Source organism: Oncorhynchus clarkii, unplaced genomic scaffold (assembly GCF_045791955.1).
Source record: "Oncorhynchus clarkii lewisi isolate Uvic-CL-2024 unplaced genomic scaffold, UVic_Ocla_1.0 unplaced_contig_9919_pilon_pilon, whole genome shotgun sequence".
Lineage (NCBI taxonomy): Eukaryota > Metazoa > Chordata > Actinopteri > Salmoniformes > Salmonidae > Oncorhynchus > Oncorhynchus clarkii.
Genome location: NW_027261006.1, coordinates 5,191 through 25,998, shown reverse-complemented (window position 1 = coordinate 25,998; position 20,808 = coordinate 5,191). Strand labels below are relative to the sequence as shown.

The following is a 20,808-nucleotide window of genomic DNA, read 5'->3' as shown; positions in this document are numbered from 1 at the left end:
TATAATTATATATATATATATATTTTTTTTCTTTCTTTCTGTGCTTTCTTATATCTGACACGTTCGTTGTAAGGATCGGACCAAGGCGCAGCGTGAGTAAAGTTCCACACAATTTTAATAAATTGAAACTTACTGAACAAAACAACAACCAAATGAAACGTGAAGCTACTGATGTGCACTAAGGCAACTATACATAGACAAGATCCCACAACGCAAATAAGGAAAATGCTACCTAAATATGATCCTCAATCAGACACAACGATAAACAGCTGTCTCTGATTGGGAACCATATCAGGTCAACATAGACAAAAACAAAAACCCCATGACATACAAAAACTAGAGTACCCACCCTAGTCACACCCTGACCTAGCCAAAATATATAGAAAAACAGCGATAAAGGTCAGGGCGTGACAATATCTTGGACAGACACTTCCAAACCTTTTTCCATTAGATGTCATTTTTATTTAAATGTTTTGCCATTTATGAATGTGTTATTCAATGTGTTTCTGTGGACTATAGTAGTACAGTTCCAAATTAAATAGCTACAAATAACTGCAGTATGTTAGCTTAGTACCCCCCTCCCCCCATTGTCAAAGCAACAGATTAGTGTCAAAGTGGATAGACAGTAGGTTGTATGATTGTTCACTGCCTCCCTGTGGCCTCTTGTCTCTGTTAGTGAACTGAAAAAATTCTCGATTACTGAACCCCGGCCCCTCTCTCTTCCCACAACATTGGCAAGATTCCAGGCTGACTACATTGCAAACACCTGACAGAACTCACAACTCCTGGATAGGTGTTTAACATATCAGTTAACCAAATCATATGGTGTAGCAATCTGAAGCTCATTTGTTGATGCGTTGAACTCAAATGCAATATAGTTGGCCTGGAACGAGACAGCTCTCTCCTCGTGGTTGATAGATTGAGCTCTGACCTACAGAAAACATCTAACCCTGCTACTGATCTCCCTCCCTCCCTCCCTAATCTTTCTTTTAATCTAAATAGGGAATCTATAAATATCTTTGTAGCCACTTCTAATTATATCTGAGAACAAACACATTTACTTCAAGTGAGCTGACATTGATATCTTTATAGCAGATGTACAGGCAGTGTCACGACTTCCGCCGAAGTCGGTCCATCTCCTTGTTCGGGCGGCTTTCAGCTGTCGACGTCGCCGATCCACTTTTCATTTTCCATTTGTTTTGTCTTTGTTTTACACACCTGGTTTCAATTCCCCAATAACGTGTTCACTGTTTAACCCTCTGTTTTCCCCATGGTTTTTGTGCGTGTTTGTTTTGTGTATTTCGGTCCTTTGTGTGGGCTTGGTATATCTACATGTATTTGGTAATGTTGAGTAAAGTTACTTTTATTACTCAGCTCTGCTGTCCTGCGCCTGACTCATCTGCACCAGCTACACCCAGACCCTTACAGGTGGTGGATAAATAGGACAGGAGATGTCATATTGCTGAAGGCTTTTCTTTATTGGTTTTAACAAAAGCTGCAATGCACATGACAACAAATGCCAATTCACTGGCAGAAGATATAACAAACAATGTGTTTAGCATTTATTACAGGACTGGCCTGACAATCTGAAAGTTGGGAAAGTACTGCTTTTATTACTGAATATTTCCTGCATTTGTAGGCGGGAGCGATGATGGATGGGGATGCTGGGGGTTGAAAATAAAATCTGCATGTCATATTTGATTGAAAGCAGAAAACTTGTGTTGCTGGTTTGATTTTATTCTCATTGGAGTGTTTTATTAATCATCTGGCATTTCAGGTCACTCTTTCCTTTCTCAGTACTCTGCAGTTTGTAGACGACGTCACACCAGAGGTCTTTCTGGTCTTTTCTCCTCATCACCTTGGTGATTTTGAACACCTCGTAGGGGGGAATCAGTACTTCTTTCTCATGTGGTAGCTGAGAGTACTTCCCCAGTGGGGCACCAAAGTAGGTAGCGATCTCAAAACAGGATTTAGTTCCAAAGCCTTTAGCAATTTTCTTGTCTAAAGAGCTCGAGGTGAACTGTCCAAATCGCATTGTAGTTTTTCGGTCAGAGAAGAAAGTCACATTGGTTCCTCGGAAGGTATGGAAATGCCTAATAAAGCATTTCCCAAAATTGTTGTTCAGGATTCGTAAGGCATTGGTCAGAAGGAAGTGCAGGGAGTGGTACTGGAATGTTGTGGTGTAGCTCTCCTTTTGGGTACGAGTGGCAGCGTTGAATGACTTGTAAACGTTGGATGTTGCATTCACATACACCTGGATTGCCAGGGAATAGTTTTTAGACAGTTTTCCTTTTTCTTTGTAATGGTCCTCAGCAGCGGTCCAAGCCTGGTCGAAATCTTTGTTCTCTCCTCTCTCTTTTGGCAGGTAATAGTCATGCACCTTCCTGAGCATCTTCTCCTCACAGCCCTTGTAGGAGTCATCAACAGAGTCTGGAGCCATGTCTAAGGGGAAGTTGGATTTTGGATCACGCAGAGGGAGACTGACCTTTAGTGATTTGAGAGAGAAATGGAGAAACAGGTGTGAAACAAGAAAATGCAGATAATATTATTATGATGGAGGACAGCTGTAAGTCTGTTAGTTATCGTTGGGGGTGGGTGAGAGGTGCTGAGTTGACATAGAATTGTTTTAAGATGGTCATACTATGGATCATTTAGCTATTTGATTTTGAATTTAAGACCCCTTTAGGTCTCAAAAAAAATATAATAAATAGTAATATGATGAAGGAATGTTGGCCTTTCCTTTTAACCCTAAAGAAACACATTGGATAACACATTCATCAATGGCAGAAAGCAGTAAAAAATGAATCCGGAAAAACAAGGTTTTGAAGTGTCGGTCCTAAAGCTAGGAGATATAAGAAAACTCAGGAAATGTGTATATGTTTCTTTACACATATATAACGCCTTTTTGGGGTAGGCACAAAACTACCTTCATACTTCAATTCATTTTTTAAACCGGTATCTGTTACTTTCAGACGAGTCCCTTGACACTTAACTTTGTCCACACTAAAATTGTGCCTGTTATTTTGCTCTTTCACTCTCTCTCAAAATAGTGTAGCATCTTACCATCTTGGAGTCCACACCCAAAATCCAAGCCTGGACTAAATACATCAGAGTAAAGGTTAGGTTCTTGTATCTTGCCATGGTGTCAAAATGTATTGGTCCAATGGCAACTTGTAATGGAGATGAATTGTCTTTTAAGATACAGAATCAGTATTCAAATGTTAAACTTTCAGGGGGCCTTTTAATACCAGTGCTCTTGTGGTTACTTTCACAATACCGCCTCTCATGCTGAGAACAGGCACAAGTACCCCTCAAACACCATAGCACAGTAAACGCACACACGCACGCACACACACCAAATGACTTCTGAGAATTGTTTGTTCACACTTCCTCCATGCTGATCTACGTGTGAACATGACTAACAGCAACACCACTGCTGATACTGAGAAAAGGTTTCCCATGGTAACAGTACAGAGACACCCTTATTAAACCTCATCATCATCCTTCTCCTCTAAGCAGGGACTGATTCAGGTCTAGAATACTAATAGCCAATATACCACTATTAAATCAATAACCCAGAATAATGGAAAGCAGCACTAAAGTGAAGATAGAGGCCCCCAGTCCAGGGTTTCCCAACCCTCTTCTCATGGACCATCAGACATTTCACATTTTGGTTTTAGCACTAAACTGGCAAACCTGATTCAGTCTACTAACCATCAACCCCTTGACTAATTGATGCAGGTGTGCCTGTCTGGCGAACCCAGCGGACAGGGTTGGGAAGTACTGCAACTACTGTACAGTGCAGTATGGAACCCTGGTCCTGGAGTGCTGCAGGCACTTCCCGTTTTGTCATTTAACCGACCTGGAAGACCAGGTGTGTTGAATTTAGGCAATCACTGAACTGATCAGTTAGCTAAGTAGCTCAGTGTGGTCTGTAGTTGTGAGAAAATCCTGCAGTACCTGCAGCACTCCAGAAATAAGTTATTCCAGAGTTTTGTCTGCCAATACTTCCTTTGGCTGGTGGAGATAAATACTGCCCTCTTCTGGCTGCTGTGCAGAATGAACCATGTCAAATAACTAAAGCAGGGTTTCCCAAACTCAGCCCACGGGCCCCAAAGGGTGGTTTTGTCCTCTACACAGCTGGTTCAACTAATCAGTAAACTTTGATCATGTGAAACAGTTGTGGTGAGTTCAGGCAAAAAACTAAAAGTGCACTCCTTTGGCTCCAGAGGACTGAGTTTGGGAAACACTGCCCTGAAGGCCTTTGGGTACATTAGTGTGTGTTTGGATTCAGTGGTCTCTCCTGCCAGTGTCCAGGGTATGATTGAGACAGTATCCCAATATTCTAATAATGCTGGTTATGGTTGTTTCCTTTCCTTTGTTATGACTGAGATGTGAGAGACCTGGTAGGTTGACAGAGTTATATTCCTTTGTTATGACTGAGATGTGAGAGACCTGGTAGGTTGATAGAGTTATATTCCTTTGTTATGACTGAGATGTGAGAGACCTGGTAGGTTGACAGGATTCCATTCCTTTGTTATGACTGAGATGTGAGAGACCTGGTAGGTTGACAGAGTTATATTCCTTTGTTATGACTGAGATGTGAGAGACCTGGTAGGTTGATAGAGTTCTATCCCTTTGTTATGACTGAGATGTGAGAGGCCTGGTAGGTTGACAGAGTTATATTCCTTTGTTAAGACTGAGATGTGAGAGACCTGGTAGGTTGACAGGATTCCATTCCTTTGTTATGACTGAGATGTGAGAGACCTGGTAGGTTGATAGAGTTCCATTCCTTTGTTATGACTGAGATGTGAGAGACCTGGTAGGTTGACAGAGTTCCATCACATTGCATTCATATGGTGAGGTCTTTCAGATCTGCGGTGGTAACAAAAGGAAAGGAGACAGGGAAAGGAAGGTAGCAGGTTGAGACTGTTGGGATGTGACCTTAGTGATTGTGAACATAGTTGATGAATGTGTCAAGTTTATGCTGTGTCCAGCCACTATAGACAGCACATAATCCAACAGCCATAACTGTGTAGAGCGATGTGAGTTTGCACAGATCAATAGAAAATCAAATCAAATTGTATTGGTCACATACCTGTTTTCCAGATGTGATTGTGGGTGTAGCGAAATGCTTGTGTTTCTAGCGCCAACAGTGCAGTAGTATATAACAATTTCACAACAATACACACAAATCCAAAGTAAAGGAATGGACTTAAGAATATATACATTTTTGGATGAGCTATGTCAGAGCAGCATAGACTAAGATACAGTATATACATATGAGATGAGTAATGCAAGATATGTAAACATTTTTAAAGTGAGGGAGGCAACACCACATGGCTTCTGAGAATTGTTTGTTCACACTTCTTTCATACTGATCTACGAGGGAACATGACCAACACCACTGCTGATACTAAATAAAGGAACAGTACAGAAAGACCCTTAAAGCTCTAATAAATTAATCACCCAGAATAATGGAAAACAGCACTAAAGTGAAGATTGAGGCCTCCAGTCCAGGGTTTCCCAACCCTCTCCTCAGGGACCATCAGACATTTCACATTTTAGTTTTAGTCCTAATCTGACACACCTGATTCAGTCTAATAACCATCAACCCCTTGACTAATTGAGGAAGATGTGCCTGTCTAGTGGTCCCTAAGGAGAGGGTTTGAAAGTACTGCACCTACAGTGTAATATGGAACCCTGGTCCTGGAGTGCCGCAGGAACTCTACTTATTGTGGTTGATAGATTGAGCAGTACAGGGCTCTGACCTCACAGACATATGAAACTACTGACCCTGCTACTGCTCTCCATCAAGTTTATTTTGAAGCCATTAATAAGTGTCATTTATTTCTACGATTATTTCTTCATCTTTGTCAAACTTTGAATTTTAGTTTAAATATAAATATCTTTGTAGCCTTTTCTAACTATAAAACTAAGAACAAACTCATTTTCTTCAAGTGAGCTGAAATTGATATCTTTATAACAGATGTACAGGAAGTGGATAAATAGGACAGGAGATGTCATATTTGCTGAATGCTTTTCTTTATTGGTTTTAACAAAAGCTGCAATGCACACATGCCAATTCACTGGCAGAAGAAATGTTAACAAACAATGTATGTAACAATTAGAACAGGACAGATCTGACAATCAGAAAGTTGGCAAAGTTCTGCTAATGTTTTATTACTGAATATTTCCAGCATTTGTGGGAGGGAGCAACAATGGATGGGGAAACCAAGGGTTACAATATAATCTACAATACAACACAAAATGTCATAATTTGACAGCATGCAGAAAAGCTGTGTTGCTGGTATGATTTTATTCTCTTTGGTGTGTTTTATTAACCATCTGGCAGTTCCAAAACATGCCGTGATTTTGCAGAGCCACATCAATTTACAGAAATACTCTTTATAAATGTTGATGAAAATACAAGTGTTATGCATGGAACTTATGCAGATAAACTTCTCCTTAATGCAACCGCTGTGTCAGATTTCAAAAAAACTTTACGGAAAAAGCATACCATGCAATAATCTGAGTACGGAGCTCAGAGCATAAACCAGCCAAAATACATATCTGCCATGTTGCGCAGTGAACATTAGTTAGAAATAGCATTATAAATATTAACTTACCTTTGATGATCTTCATCAGAATGCACTCCCAGGAATCCACAATAAATGTTTGATTTGTTCGATCAAGTTCATCATTTATGTCCATATCCCTCCTTTTGTTAGGGCGTTTGGTAAACAACTTCCAGCGGAAAGGTTGGACGAAAATTCCAAAAAAGCTATATTACTGGTCATAGAAACATATCAAACTAAGTATAGAATCAATCTTCAGGATGTTTTAATAATAAATGTTCAATAATGTTCCATTATCTGTAGAAAAGCAATGGAACGAGAGCTAACTCTCTCGTGACCGCGCGTTAGGAGCCCAAGGCACACTGCCAGACAGCTGACTCATTCCCCTCTCATTCAGCCCGCCTTTATAGTAGAAGCACCAGACAAGGTTCTAAAAACTGCTGACATCTAGTGGAAGCCTTGGGAAGTGCAACTTGACCAATATCCCACTTCAATAAGGGCTGAGTTGAAAAACTACAAACCTCAGATTACCCACTTCCTGTTTGGATTTTTTCTCAGGTTTTTGCCTGTCATATGAGTTCTGTTATACTCACAGACGTCATTCAAACAGTTTTAGTTTTAAACTGCCTGTTACTCAGGCCCAGAAGCTAGGTTATGCATATGCATGGTAGTATTGGATAGAAACCACTCTAAAGTTTCCAAAACTGTTAAAATAATATATGTGAGTATAACACAACTGATATGGCAAGCGAAAACCCGAGGACAAACCATCCAGATTCCAATGGGTGTCTTTTTTAATATGAAGGGAAGACCTCCCGGATTGCAGTTCCTAGTGCTTCCACTAGATGTCAACAGTCTTTAGAAAGAGTTTCAGGCTTGTTTTTGAAAAATTTGCTAGATTTTGTAGTTTTTCTAAGTGGATCCCATTTTAGCTGTAGTGTTTGTTACGCGTTCCTGTGAATGCGCGTACTTTGTTGTTTACCTCCGGTTATGACAATAAATATTCTCCATCTTAAATTGTATCGTTTATTAACATATTAGGGTACCTGAGGTTTGATTACAAACGTTGTTTGACTTGTTTGAAGAAGTTTATTGGTAACGTTTGGGATTCATTTTGAATCCATTTTGAATGAGGGAAACCGGTGGATTATTGAATGAAGCGTGCCAGCTAAACTGAGTTTTTGGGGATATAAAGAAGGACTTTATCAAACAAATCGACCATTTGTGATATAGCTGGGACTTTTTGGAGTGCCAACAGAAGAAGAGCTTCAAAGGTAAGCTATTTATTTTATCGCTATTTCTGACGTTCGTGGCGCATCTACCTTGTTTGAAAATGTTTTTAATACTTTTGTGTACTTTTCTGGGCGCTGTCCTCAGATAATCGCATGATGTACTTTCGCCGTCAAGCGAAATGAACAAGAAGTTAATTTCACCGGATGTTGTCAAATCTGTCCCGTTAATAAATTTGAGCGGTAAGGGATCCCTAAGAGGTTTTAAGTGTACAGTGTGATAACTTGAAGGAAAGTAATGTCAATCATCTTCTAGAACAAACGTGTCCTGAAGGCTGGCAGAAGATTGAATCCAGTTGGCATTTCCTGTCTACTGAGACTAAAACCTGGAAGAGGTATGGAAGGACAGCAGGCAGGACTGTCTGGCAATAGGAGCAGACCTGGTGATCATAAACAGCAATAAGGAACAGGTGAGAGAGCGACAGAGAGCGACAGAGAGAGACAGAGCGACAGAGACACAGAAAGCGACAGAGACACAGAGAGCGACAGAGAGAGAGACAGAGAGACAGAGAGAGAGAGAGTGGGAGAGATAAATAAATAAAATATGGGTGTACAGGGGTAGATATGATCAAACGTATATTGTTAGGTTCTAATTCTAAGAGTAATAAACGAAACATACAATATGGTGGTGGTCCCACTAGCGACCCACCTCAACAACATCCGGTGAAATTGCAGAGTGCCAAATTCAAAATACAGAAAACATAATATTAAACCTTCTTGATAAAACAAGTGTCATGCATGATGCTTTAGCTTGGCAATCTAACCGCATCTTCCGATTTCAAAAAGGCTTTACGGCGAAAGCACAGCATTCGATTATCTGAGGTCAGCGCCCCACAACAGCATATTATCCAAACAAGCACAGGCGTCACAAAATCACAAATAGCGATAAAAAAGTCACTTAACTTTGAAGATCTTCCTCTGATCGCAATCACAAGAGTCCCAGGAACACAATGAATGATCGTTTTGTTCGATAAAGTCCTTCTTTATATCCCAAATGGTCCATTTAGTAGGCGTCATTGAGTTCAGTAATCCACCCGTTCAGAATGCAGACATAGGATTTCCAAAAGTTACCAGTAAAGTTTATCCAAAAAATCAAACAACGTTTCTAATTCATTATTAGGTACTCTAATATCTAAATAAATGATAATATTTCATACGGAGTGAACAATTTTCAATAGGAAAGGAAAAAACAACACTATTTTTGCATTAGGACTTCCTAACTATTCCTCGTTGGCTTTTCAGAATACAAGCCTGAAACCATGTATAAAGACTGTTGACATCTAGTGGAAGCCATAGGAACTTTAATTTGGGAGGAAGAAGTCTTTGATTTCAATAGCTTAAGCTTGGAATTGGCTGGAAGGTCAACAGAAAAAAACTTGGTCCTCGGGTTTTCGCCTGCCAAATCAGTTCTGTTATACTTATACATTATAGCAGTCAGATGTCCTCTGCCCTCGTCTTGTCGTGTCCCATATATATATATATATATATATATATATATATATATATATATATATTTACACCTTTCTTCACATATATTTTATATATTTTCATTTCCAAACACTCAACTTCAAAACACTCTCCTGCAACCTGCCTCACCAATTGAAAAAAAAGTATTATTTACCTCATATCTGAAATCCACAATAGAAGCTAGCCAGAAGCTAACCAGACGCTAGCCAGAAGCTAACCAGAAGCTAGCCAGTTTAGTATTCAACTAACCACGGTTTGTGGTCATCAGCTATCCTTTAGCTTGAAAATCTATTGCCAGTTTTGTACGGCGCGACTCGGACCGGAACATACCGGACCTATTTTTCTCTTCATATCCCCGGATTTCAACCGCAAGCTCTGGACATTTATACCTGAATCTCGCAGCTAGCTAGCTGCTATCCGTATGACTATTGGCTTACGTCGATCCTGGAGCAAACATCAATTATTCCGGAGCTAGCCAGCTGAAGAGCTCCATCAGCCACTCCTGGGCACCAATCACCTATCCGGACCCGTTTTACTGCCAATGCGGAGCCCCACCGGGCCTTCACGACTGGCTACCGACGTTATCTTCCCGAGGGAGTTATCCAACTGGCCCCTCCGTTGCGACGTTACCTGAACGCCCATCTGCGGCCCGCTAATCATTAGCTGTCTTATCAGCTGCTATCTGAATAGATCTGACAATTTTTCTTGGGTCACTATAACTATATCTATTTTTGCTAATTTGGATCGATCCCCTCTACCACACAGAACCCCACTAATCTACCGACGGAAACGCATGAGGTGGCTAAAAACAGACCTCCATCCTATGCTAGCTTGCTACCGATGGCCTAGCTAGCTGTTTGAATCGCCGTGACCCCAACCAACCTCACCACTCATTGGACCCTTATGATCATTCGACTAAGCATGCCTCTCCTTAATGTCAATATGCCTTGGCCATTGCTGTTCTGGTTAGTGTTTATTGGCTTATTTCAATGTAGAGCCTCTAGCCCTGCTCATTATACCTTATCCAACCTTTCAGTTCCACCACCCACACATGCGATGACATCACCTGGTTTCAATTATGTTTCTAGAGACAATATCTCTCTCATCATCACTTAATACCTAGGTTTACCTCCACTGTATTCACATCCTACCATACCTTTGTCTGTACATTATACCTTGAAGCAATTTTATCGCCCCCAGAAACCTCCTTTTACTCTCTGTTCCAGACATTCTAGACGACTAATTCACTTAGCTTTTAGCCGTGCCCTTATCCTACTCCTTCTCTGTTCCTCTGGTGATGTTTTATTCACTGCTTTAGCACACTCTGCCAACCCGGATGTTCTAGCCGTGTCTGAATCCTGGCTTAGGAAGACCACCAAAAATTCTGAAATTTTCATCCCTAACTACAACATTTTCAGACAAGATAGAACGGCCAAAGGGGGCGGTGTTGCAATCTACTGCAAAGATAGCCTGAAGAGTTCTGTCCCACTATCCAGGTCTGTACCCAAACAATTTGAACTTCTACTTTTAAAAATCCACCTCTCTAAAAACAAGTCTCTCACTGTTGCCGCCTGCTATAGACCACCCTCTGCCCCCAGCTGTGCTCTGGACAACATATGTGAACTGATTGCCCACCATCTATCTTCAGAGCTCGTGCTGCTAGGTGACCTAAACTGGAACATGCTTAACACCCCAGCCATCCTACAATCTAAGCTTGATGCCCTCAATCTCACACAAATGATCAATGAACCTAACAGGTACCACCCCAAAGCCGTGAACACGGGCAACCTCATAGATATCATCCTAACCAATTTGCCCTCTAAATACACCTCTGCTGTTTTTAACCAAGATCTCAGCGATCACTGCCTCATTGCCTGCATTCGTAATGGGTCAGCGGTCAAACAACCTCCACTCATCACTGTCAAACACTCCCTGAAACACTTCAGCGAGCAGGCCTTTCTAATCGACCTGGCCGGGGTATCTTGGAAGGATATTGATCTCATCCCGTCATTAGAGGATGCCTGGTTATTTTTTTTAATTGCCTTCCTCACCATCTTAAATAAGCATGCCCCATTCAAGAAATGTAGAACCAGGAACAGATAGAGCCCTTGGTTCTCTCCAGACCTGACTGCCCTTAAAACCTCTTAAAGCTAGGGAGCAGAATTTTCACTTTTGGATAAATAGCATGCCCAATTTCAACTTCCTGCTACTCATGCCAAGAATATAAGATATGCATATTATTCATAGATTTGGATAGAAAACACTCTGAAGTTTCTAAAACTGTTTGAATCATGTCTGTGATTATAACATAACTTATGTAGCAGGCAAAATCCAGAGAACTAACTATTCAGAATTATTTATTTTTTTCTCCCATCTCTCTTCGTTATATTGTCTTTGCCATTGGAAATGTAATAGGAACATACTTTCAGTTCCTACATCTTCCACACGATGTCGCCAGTGTTTGGAATATGGCTGAGGTTATTTCTTTGTCTTAGCAGGAAGTAGGCCAACTCAGAACGGGGGGCACTTTTGTGAGTTGCACAAGACGTGAAGAGCAGAGTTTTTTTATTTTTGTTCATGTATTGAATACAGATTGCCCCGTCTACAATAGGCAACTTTTGAAATATTTTGTAGTGACGTTGAGTTTTTCTAAGCAGTTTTTTTATGGATCAAACGGGCTTTATAAATGGACATTTCCGATATGTATGGACAGAATTAATCGTACAAAAGGACCAATTGTGATGTTTATGGGACATATTGGAGTGCAAACAAAATAATCTCGTCAAAGGTAATGCATATTTTATATTTTATTTCAGCGTTTTGTGTAGCGCCTGCTACGCTAGCTCCATTGTTTACTGCTGGTGAGGATGGCTGCAGGCTATCAGATAATAGCTTCATATGCTTTCGCCGAAAAGCATTTTAAAAATCTGACATGTTGGCTGGATTCACAACGAGTGTAGCTTTAACTGAGTATCTTATATGTGTGATTTAATGAAAGTTTGAATTTTATAGCATTTAATTTGAATCTGGCGCTCTGCATTTCCCCTGGAAATTGGCCACTTGAGACGTAGCGTCTCCCCTATCCTCTAGAGGTTTAAACCAAAACAAAAACGTCCTATGGCGTTCTGCATTAGCATCGAACAGCCCCCATGATATGCAACTTTTCAGGGAAGCTAGAAACCAATATACACAGGCAGGTAGAAAAGCCAAGGCTAGCTTTTTCAAGCAAAAATGTGCTTCCTGCAACACAAACTCAAAAAATTCTGGGACACTGTAAAGTCCATGGAGAATAAGAACACCTCCTCCCAGCTGCCCACTGCACTGAAGATAGGAAACACTGTCACCACCGATAAATCCACTATAATTGAGAATTTCAATAAGAATTTTTCTACCGCTGGCCATGCTTGCCATCTAGCTACCCCTACCCTGGTCAACAGCACTGCACCTCCCACAACAACTCGCTCAAGCCTTCCCCATTTCTCCTTCTCCCAAATCCAGTCAGCTGATGTTCTGAAAGAGCTGCAAAATCTGGACCCCTACAAATCAGCTGGGATAGACAATCTGGACCCTCTCTTTCTAAAACTATCCGCCGCCATTGTTGCAACCCCTATTACCAGCCTGTTCAACCTCTCTTTCGTATCGTCCAAGATCCCTAAAGATTGGAAAGCTGCCGTGGTCATCACCCTCTTCAAAGGGGGTGACACCATAGAAGCAAACTGTTACAGACCTATATCGATCCTGCCCATCTAAAGTCTTCGAAAGCCAAGTTAATAAACAGATCAATGACCATTTCGAATCTCACCGTACCTTCTCCGCTGTGCAATCCTGTTTCCGAGCCGGTCACGGGTGCACCTCAGCTACGCTCAATGGGGCAGCCTAGTGGTTAGAGCGTTGAGCTAATAACCGAAAGGTTGCAAGTTCAAATCCCTGAGCTGACAAGATAAAGATCTGTCGCTCAGCCCCTGAACAAGGTAGTTAACCCACTGTTCCTAGGCCGTCATTAAAAATAAGAATTTGTTCTTAATAACTGACTTGCATAGTTCAATAAAGATACAAATAAAAAATTTACTAAACGATATCATAACTGCCATCGATAAAAGACAATACTGTGCAGCTGTCTTCATCGACCTGGCCAAGGCTTTCGACTCTGTCAATCCCTGTATTCTTATCTGCAGACTCAATAGCCTTGGTTTTTCTAATGACTGCCTCGCCTGATTCACCAACTACTTTGCAGAAAGAGTTCAGTGTGTCAAATCGGAGGGCATGTTGTCCGGACCTCTGGCAGTCCCTATGGAGGTACAACAGGGTTCAATTCTCGGGCCGCCTCTTTTCTCTGTATATATCAATGTTGCTGCTCTTGCTCTACACAGACAACACTATTCTGCATACTTCTGACCCTTCCTTGGACACTGTGCTAACTAACCTCCAAACGAACTTCAATGCCATACAACACTCCTTCCGTGGCCTCCAACTTCTCTTAAACACTAGTAAAACCAAATGCATGCTTTTCAACCGTTCGCTGCCCGCACCCGCCCGCCCGAATAGCATCACCACCATGGACGGTTCCGACCTGGAATATGTGGACAACTATAAATACCTAGGTGTCTGGTTAGACTGTAAACTCTCCTTCCAGACTCATCTACAATCCAAAATCAAATCTAGAAATTGGCTTTCTATTTCGCAACAAAGCCTCCTTCACTAACGCCGCCAAACTTACCCTAGTAAAACTAACTATCCTACCGATCCTCGACTTTGGCGATGTCATGTACAAAATAGCTTCCAATACTCTGCTCAGCAAACTGGATGCAGTCTATCACAGTGCCATCCATTTTGTTACCAAATCACCTTATACCACCCACCACTGCGACATGTATGCTCTAGTCGGCTCGCCCTCGCTACATATTCGTCGCCAGACCCACTGTTCACCCACGACTGCGTGGCCACGCACGCCTCCAACTCAATCATCAGGTTTGCGTACGACACAACAGTGGTAGGCTTGATTACCAACAACGACGAGACGGCCTACAGGGAGGAGGTGAGGGCCCTCGGAGTGTGGTGTCAGGAAAATAACCTCACACTCAACATCAACAAAACTAAGGAGATGATTGTGGACTTCAGGAAACAGCAGAGGGAACATCCCCCTATCCACATCGATGGAACAGTAGTGAAGAGGGTAGTCAGTTAAGTTCCTCGGCGTACACATCACAGACAAACTGAATTGGTCCACCCACACAGACAGCATCGTGAAGAAGGCTGAAGAAATTCAGCTTGTCACCAAAAGCACTCACAAACTTCTACAGATGCACAATCGAGAGCATCCTGTCGGGCTGTATCACCGCCTGGTACGGCAACTGCTCCGACCACAACCGTAAGGCTCTCCTGAGGGTAGTGAGGTCTGCACAACGCATCACCGGGGGCAAACTACCTGCCCTCCAGGACACCTAGGCCTGTCTGTCTACACCACCCGATGTCACAGGAAGGCCATAAAGATCATCAAGGACAACAACCACCCGAGCCACTGCCTGTTCACCCCGCTATCGTCCAGAAGGTGAGGTCAGTACATGTGCATCAAAGCTGGGACCGAGAGACTGAAAAACAGCTTCTATCTCAAGGCCATCAGACTGTTAAACAGCCACCACTAACATTGAGGGGCAGCTGCCAACACACCGACTCAACTCCAGCCACTTTAATAATGGGAATTGATGTAAAATATATCACTAGCCACTTTAAACAATGCTACTTAATATAATGTTTACATACCCTAGATTATTTATCTCATATGTATATGTATATACTGTACTCTATATCATCTACTGCATCTTTATGTAATACATGTATCACTAGCCACTTTAAACTATGCCACTTTGTTTACATACTCATCTCATATGTATATACTGTACTCGATACCATCTACTGCATCTTGCCTATGCCGCTCTGTACCATCACTCATTCATATATCTTTATGTACATAATCTTTATCCCTTTACACTTGTGTATAAGGTAGTAGTTTTTTAATTGTTAGCTAGATTACTTGTCTGTTATTGCTGCATTGTCGGAACTAGAAGCACAAGCATTTCGCTACACTCGCATTAACATCTGCTAACCATGTGTATGTGACAAATAACATTTGATTTGATTTGATTTGAAAGACAGGGTGGAAATATGAACGTTTTATCATAAAACATGTGAAGGGTTTTTATTCTTCTTTCTCTTAAATCTGTCAAAGTGAAACTATGGAGATATTGTCAGATCTTCTGCTTTTTCATTCTGAGTAACTCTTCACAGTCAGCATAGATAGAGCATAGACCCCTACATAGCCATTGGTGGCCGGTCACAACACAGGGGGAAGTTTCCCCTAAGTACAGATCTAGGATCAGGTTACTTTCCCCCAATCCCAACCTTAACCATTTGTGGAATAAATATAAAACGGAACAAGATCAGCATCTAAGGGCAACTCCCCTCTACACCTCCAGTCACAGAGTGAGAGCCATAATGTGTTCTCCATGTGAAGGCTGGGGTTGCAGTAAACTCAGTCAGGATATATGTAGTGCATATGTCAATTAACAAGGATTTTAGAACTTGAAAAATTGGGACCCTGTGAATTCACACATACATCATATATCATGATATAGAGTCACATAATGTATATTATCAAACTAAGGCTGGTGGAAGTCACATGGTGGCCAGTGTTGTGTTGATTTCACAATTTGTCATCCACTGTGGTTGACTGATAAGGAGTTTCACTACCTAAAAAGTCACAGACGCAGAACAGCGCAGGGAGAAGACACAGCTACAAACGTACATTAGAGTTGAGGTTAGAAGTAGAAGTTACTGTATTTGACCACAAGTGTGTTAAGATGTCAAAGGGAGTCTATGAAAACCCAGATGGATTTAATAACGATGAGCCTGATGCTATGAAGAACACAAACATCGATGGCCAATTATATTCCAATGTAGGAGCCTTCAAGCCTAGTCCAAGAGATGGAATTGTTGCTTCAGGTACGATTCCACGAACACACACACACACACACACACAATATATTAAACAGGTGAGATTACCCAGTATTTCTATACCTTTATTTGTCCCAATCCTAGATGAGTAATACACATAACTAAATATCTTACTTTAATAATGTGTTATTCAGTACATGTTCAGTGGTGGAAGAGACCCTCTGGAGTTGCTGCAGTGTGACTGGGGCTGCTGTGTGTTCTAATAATCTTTGACAGTCAGTCTTTGTTGTCAAGTTACATATAAACACAACATCAAATGCTCATGTTTGACTGTTACATATGATATTTAATTTATGTTAACAGTTAGCCTTTTTTCTTCACTTCCCCTCTATGATCTATATCTTCCTGGTATGAGGGTGTCCTGTCCATCATCACAAATAGCAAGTCCTGTTCCCTGAGCAGGAGGACTGTGTTGAGATATACTCTGGACAAGATGACCTTGTATAGACATGACATGGTTTAAAATGTGCCGCAGAAAATGCTTTCACAATAACCACTGTAACAATCTCTCACACAACTACGCACACAACTAAGCACACACATTTTCAAACTTGTAAACATTTTTGTGTTAGCATAGCCACAACTTCCCGTGTAATTTTGTTGATACTTCCCTAGAGTTAACAGCTACAGCAGTGACACAGACAGAGACACACAGATGACTCAGAGACAGAGACATCACTAGAAGCAGAGACTTAACGTATAGAGGTCTTACAGTTGACGTACGACGCCTCCTGGTGGCCATGTTGGAAGACCACCACATTAATTATAGAAGCAGAGACTTCATGTATAGTAGACCTACACAGAAAGAAAGACCCAGGCATTGTTAAAGATGTCAAAGGTCATCTATACTGAACCAGATATGAACAAGAAGGTCAAGTTTGACAGGTGAGATGGAGGAGAGGATTGTGGATATCTACGTCAGTGCAGACACCCTGAGAGACGGTGAGACCATCACCAAGAGAGAAGAGACAGCAGACACTGCTCCAAATAATGGACCAGGAGACCAGCACTCAGGTAAAACACACACACACACACACACAAAATATAACAGTATATTGTATGTGTCCACAGAGCCTGATAGCTCAGGGAAGAGACCCTTCCTAGTTGCTGCAGTGTTTCTGGGGCTGCTGTGTGTTCTCCTACTGGCTGGGATCATAGGCCTGTCTGTCTACTGTGAGTTTGTGTACAAGTTCATTGCTTAATTGTAAGAAGTGTAGGTTACTAAGCCTATTTAACTGGTGTTTTACCTAGTAACTATGTGTTTATACCTTGTAGATAACAGAGCCATCAAAGATTCTGAGGATAAAAGGAACAACTTGTCACAGAGTTGTTCCCTTTATAAGACTAACGCAACTGCAGAGAGAGACCAGCTACAGACCAGATACAACAACCTGACTGAAGAGAGAGACCAGCTACAGACCAGATACAACAACCTGACTGAAGAGAGAGACCAGCTACAGACCAGATACAACAACCTGACTGAAGAGAAAGGCCATATTCAGCTAAAGCTTTTTGTGATAGGTGATATATAAACTGTGATAAATTAGAAGTAAAATCAACAATAATTATATATCATTGGGTTTATGAGTATAAAGATAATGGCTAAGTTTCTCAATGTGTTCACCTTTGCTCTTCAACAGAGCAGCATTGTCAGGAGGGATGGAGATACTTTGACTCCAGTTTGTACTTCCTGTCTACTGAGAAGAAAACCTGGGAGGAGAGCAGACAGGACTGTCAGGGGAGAGGAGCAGACCTGGTGATCATAAACAGCAGAGAGGAACAGGTGAGTGAGTGAGAGAATACTTTTCATCAGTAAACTAATGTGTGTGCAGTTTTTTATAAATATATTTAAAAAGTTTGTTTTTTATCTTTTTCAACAACAGACATTTCTCTTCAACCTCCACCTGAGAGCCTGGATTGGTCTGACTGACTCTGTTACTGAGGGGATCTGGAAGTGGGTGGACGGCACCCCACTGACCACAGGGTGAGAGATTTGACCATTTTACCTTGTGATAAGTTGATAAAAAATAACAAAGATATATTGCTTCCAATCATGTTCATAAAAAGGTATGTTTCCACTCATGAATGTCATTCATGAGAACTATAGATGTATTATAGAAACCAGGCAATATTTACATATGAAAAGGTACTCGAAATGTGTTGATAGCCCATTCTTGATAATGGTATGATCATCTTACAGAGTGTGTCTTTAAAACATAGGACTATGTCTATAATTGAGGAGAATGTTGGTACCACAGTGTCTGACTGTCTGGTTCTATGTGTTGTTTAGGTACTGGGGGAAAGGACAGCCTGATGATTATGGGCAAGAGGACTGTGTTGAGATATACTATGGACAAGATGACCCTGTAAAGACATGGAATGATGAAAATTGTCACAAATATCATGACTGGATATGTGAGAAAGTGGTATAACAATAACCCACAGTAACAAACACTCTCTCTCTGTGTCTCTCTCTCTGTGTCTCTCTATCTCAATTCAATTCAAGGGCTTTATTGGCATGGGAAACATGCTAACATTGCCAATGCAAGTGAAGTAGATAATATACAGAAGAGAAATAAACAATAAAAATGAACAGTAAACATTACACTCACAGAGGTTCCAAAAGAATAAAGACATGTCAAATGTCATATTATGTATATATACAGTGTTGTAACAATGTGCAAATTATTAAAGTACAAAAGAGAAAATAAATAAACATAAATATGGGTTGTATTTACAATGGTGTTTGTTCTTCACTAGTTGCCCTTGTGTGACCTGTTGCCACAAGACATCTTGCTACTGTGATGGCACATTGTGGTATTTCATCCAGTAGATATGAGAGTTTATCAAAATCTGGTTTGTTTTCAAATTCTTTGTGGATCTGTGTAATCTGAGGGAAATGTGTCTCTAATATGGTCATACATTTACAGGATGTTAGAAAGTGCAACTCAGTTTCCACCTCATTTTTTGGGCAGTGTGCACATAGCCTGTCTTCTCTTGAGAGCCAGGTCTGCCTACGGTGGCCTTTCTCAATTGCATGGCTATGCTCACTGAGTCTGTACATAGTCAAAGCTTTCCTTAAGTTTGGTTCAGTCACAGTGGTCAGGTATTCTGCCACTGTGTACTCTCTGTTTAGGGCCAAATAGCATTCTGGTTTGCTCTGTTTTTTTGATAATTCTTTCCTGTGTCTCAGGTAATTATCTTTTTGTTTTCTTATGATTTGGTTGGGCCTAATTGTGTTGTTGTCCTGGAGCTTTGTGGGGTCTGTTTGTGTTTGTGAACAGAGCCCCAGAACCAGCTTGCTTAGGGGATCCTTCTCCAGATTAATCTATTTGTAGGTGATGGCTTTATGGAAAGTTTGGGAATTGCTTCGCTTTAGGTGGTTGTAGATTCTAATGGATAATTTCTAGATTTTGATCGTTAGCGGGTATCGGCTTAATTCTGCTCTGCATGCATTATTTGGTGTTTTACGTTGTACAAGGAGGATATTTTTGCAGAATTCTGCATGCATTGTCTCAATTGGGTGTTTGTCCCGTTTTGTGAATTCTTGGTTGGTGAGTGGACCCCAGACCTCACAACCATAAAGGGCAATGGGTTCTATAACTGATTCAAGTCTTTTTAACCAGATCTTAACTGGTATGTCGAATTTTATGTTCGTTTTGATGGCAGAGAAGGCCCTCCTTGCCTTGTTTCTCAGAACATTCACAGCTTTGTCGAAGTCAACTGTGGCACTGATGTTTAGGCCAAGGTATGTATAGTTGTTTGTGTGCTCTAGGTCAACTGTGTCAAGATGGAATTTGTATTTGTGGTTCTGGCAACTGGACCTTTTTTTGGAACACCATTATTTTGGTCTTTCTGAGATTCACTGTCAGAATCTGTGCAGAAGATCTAGTCTCTCTCTCACTCACACACACATATATAGTTATTATTTTTATTAGTTGGAATTGGTCCTGAATGATTATCACATAAAGCTAAGCATCCCGCTAGCTGGACACCTGTCGACAACTTCCGGGGGAAATTGGAGGGTGCGCATTTCAAATAAATAATCATAAAAATTATGGATATTAAACATTTAGGTACATACAAGTATCGTATAACGGTTAAAAGCTTAAATTGTTGTTAATCTAACTGCATTGTCTGATTTACAATAGGCTTTACAGCGAAAGCATGCCATGCAATTGTTTGAGGACGGCGCCCCACATCAAAATATTTTTCAACCAGCACAGGCTTTGTAAAATCACAAATATCGGTTAAATATTAACTTACTTTAAAAAAATCTTCCTCTGATTTGCAATCCAAAGGGTCCCAACTACAACATGTATGGTCGTTATGCAAGATAAAAATCCTTCTTTATATCCCAAAAAGTCAGTTTAGTTGGAACCATCGATTTGAGTAATCCACTCGTTCAACATGCAGAGTTTGGAATCCTAAAAGCTACGGCTAAACTTTGTTAAAACAAGTCC

At 41.0% G+C, this 20,808-nt stretch overlaps 2 protein-coding genes across 2 annotated transcripts in view; one reads left to right on the top strand and one right to left on the bottom strand.

Moving 5' to 3' along the window:
• LOC139403175 (CD209 antigen-like protein E) overlaps positions 1–18,999 on the top strand; it is a gene marked incomplete at its 3' end in the record, with an annotated part of 56,170 nt that extends 37,171 nt beyond the window's left edge. The window contains 6 exon segments of the mRNA XM_071146879.1: positions 16,149–16,333; positions 17,417–17,518; positions 17,621–17,866; positions 17,986–18,128; positions 18,229–18,329; positions 18,636–18,999. Of these exon segments, the coding sequence (XP_071002980.1) occupies positions 16,192–16,333; positions 17,417–17,518; positions 17,621–17,866; positions 17,986–18,128; positions 18,229–18,329; positions 18,636–18,777 (876 nt within the window). The 5' untranslated portion in view covers positions 16,149–16,191.
• LOC139403177 (ecto-ADP-ribosyltransferase 5-like) lies at positions 1,460–3,275 on the bottom strand. Its single transcript, XM_071146882.1, has 2 exons — positions 3,064–3,275; positions 1,460–2,485 (listed from the first exon to the last, which is right to left on the bottom strand). The coding sequence occupies exons 1-2, from the start codon at positions 3,139–3,141 to the stop codon at positions 1,742–1,744; spliced, it is 822 nt and encodes a 273-aa protein (XP_071002983.1). The 5' UTR covers positions 3,142–3,275; the 3' UTR covers positions 1,460–1,741.
• Positions 19,000–20,808: the final 1,809 nt, after the last annotated feature.

Coding starts and splice junctions, on each gene's coding strand:
- LOC139403177 (XM_071146882.1), bottom strand. CDS start 3,141: ATGGCAAGATACAAGAACCTAACCTTTACTCTGATGTATTTAGTCCAG. Junction 2,486..3,063: donor TGGGTGTGGACTCCAAGATG/GTAAGATGCTAC, acceptor AAATCACTAAAG/GTCAGTCTCCCTCTGCGTGA.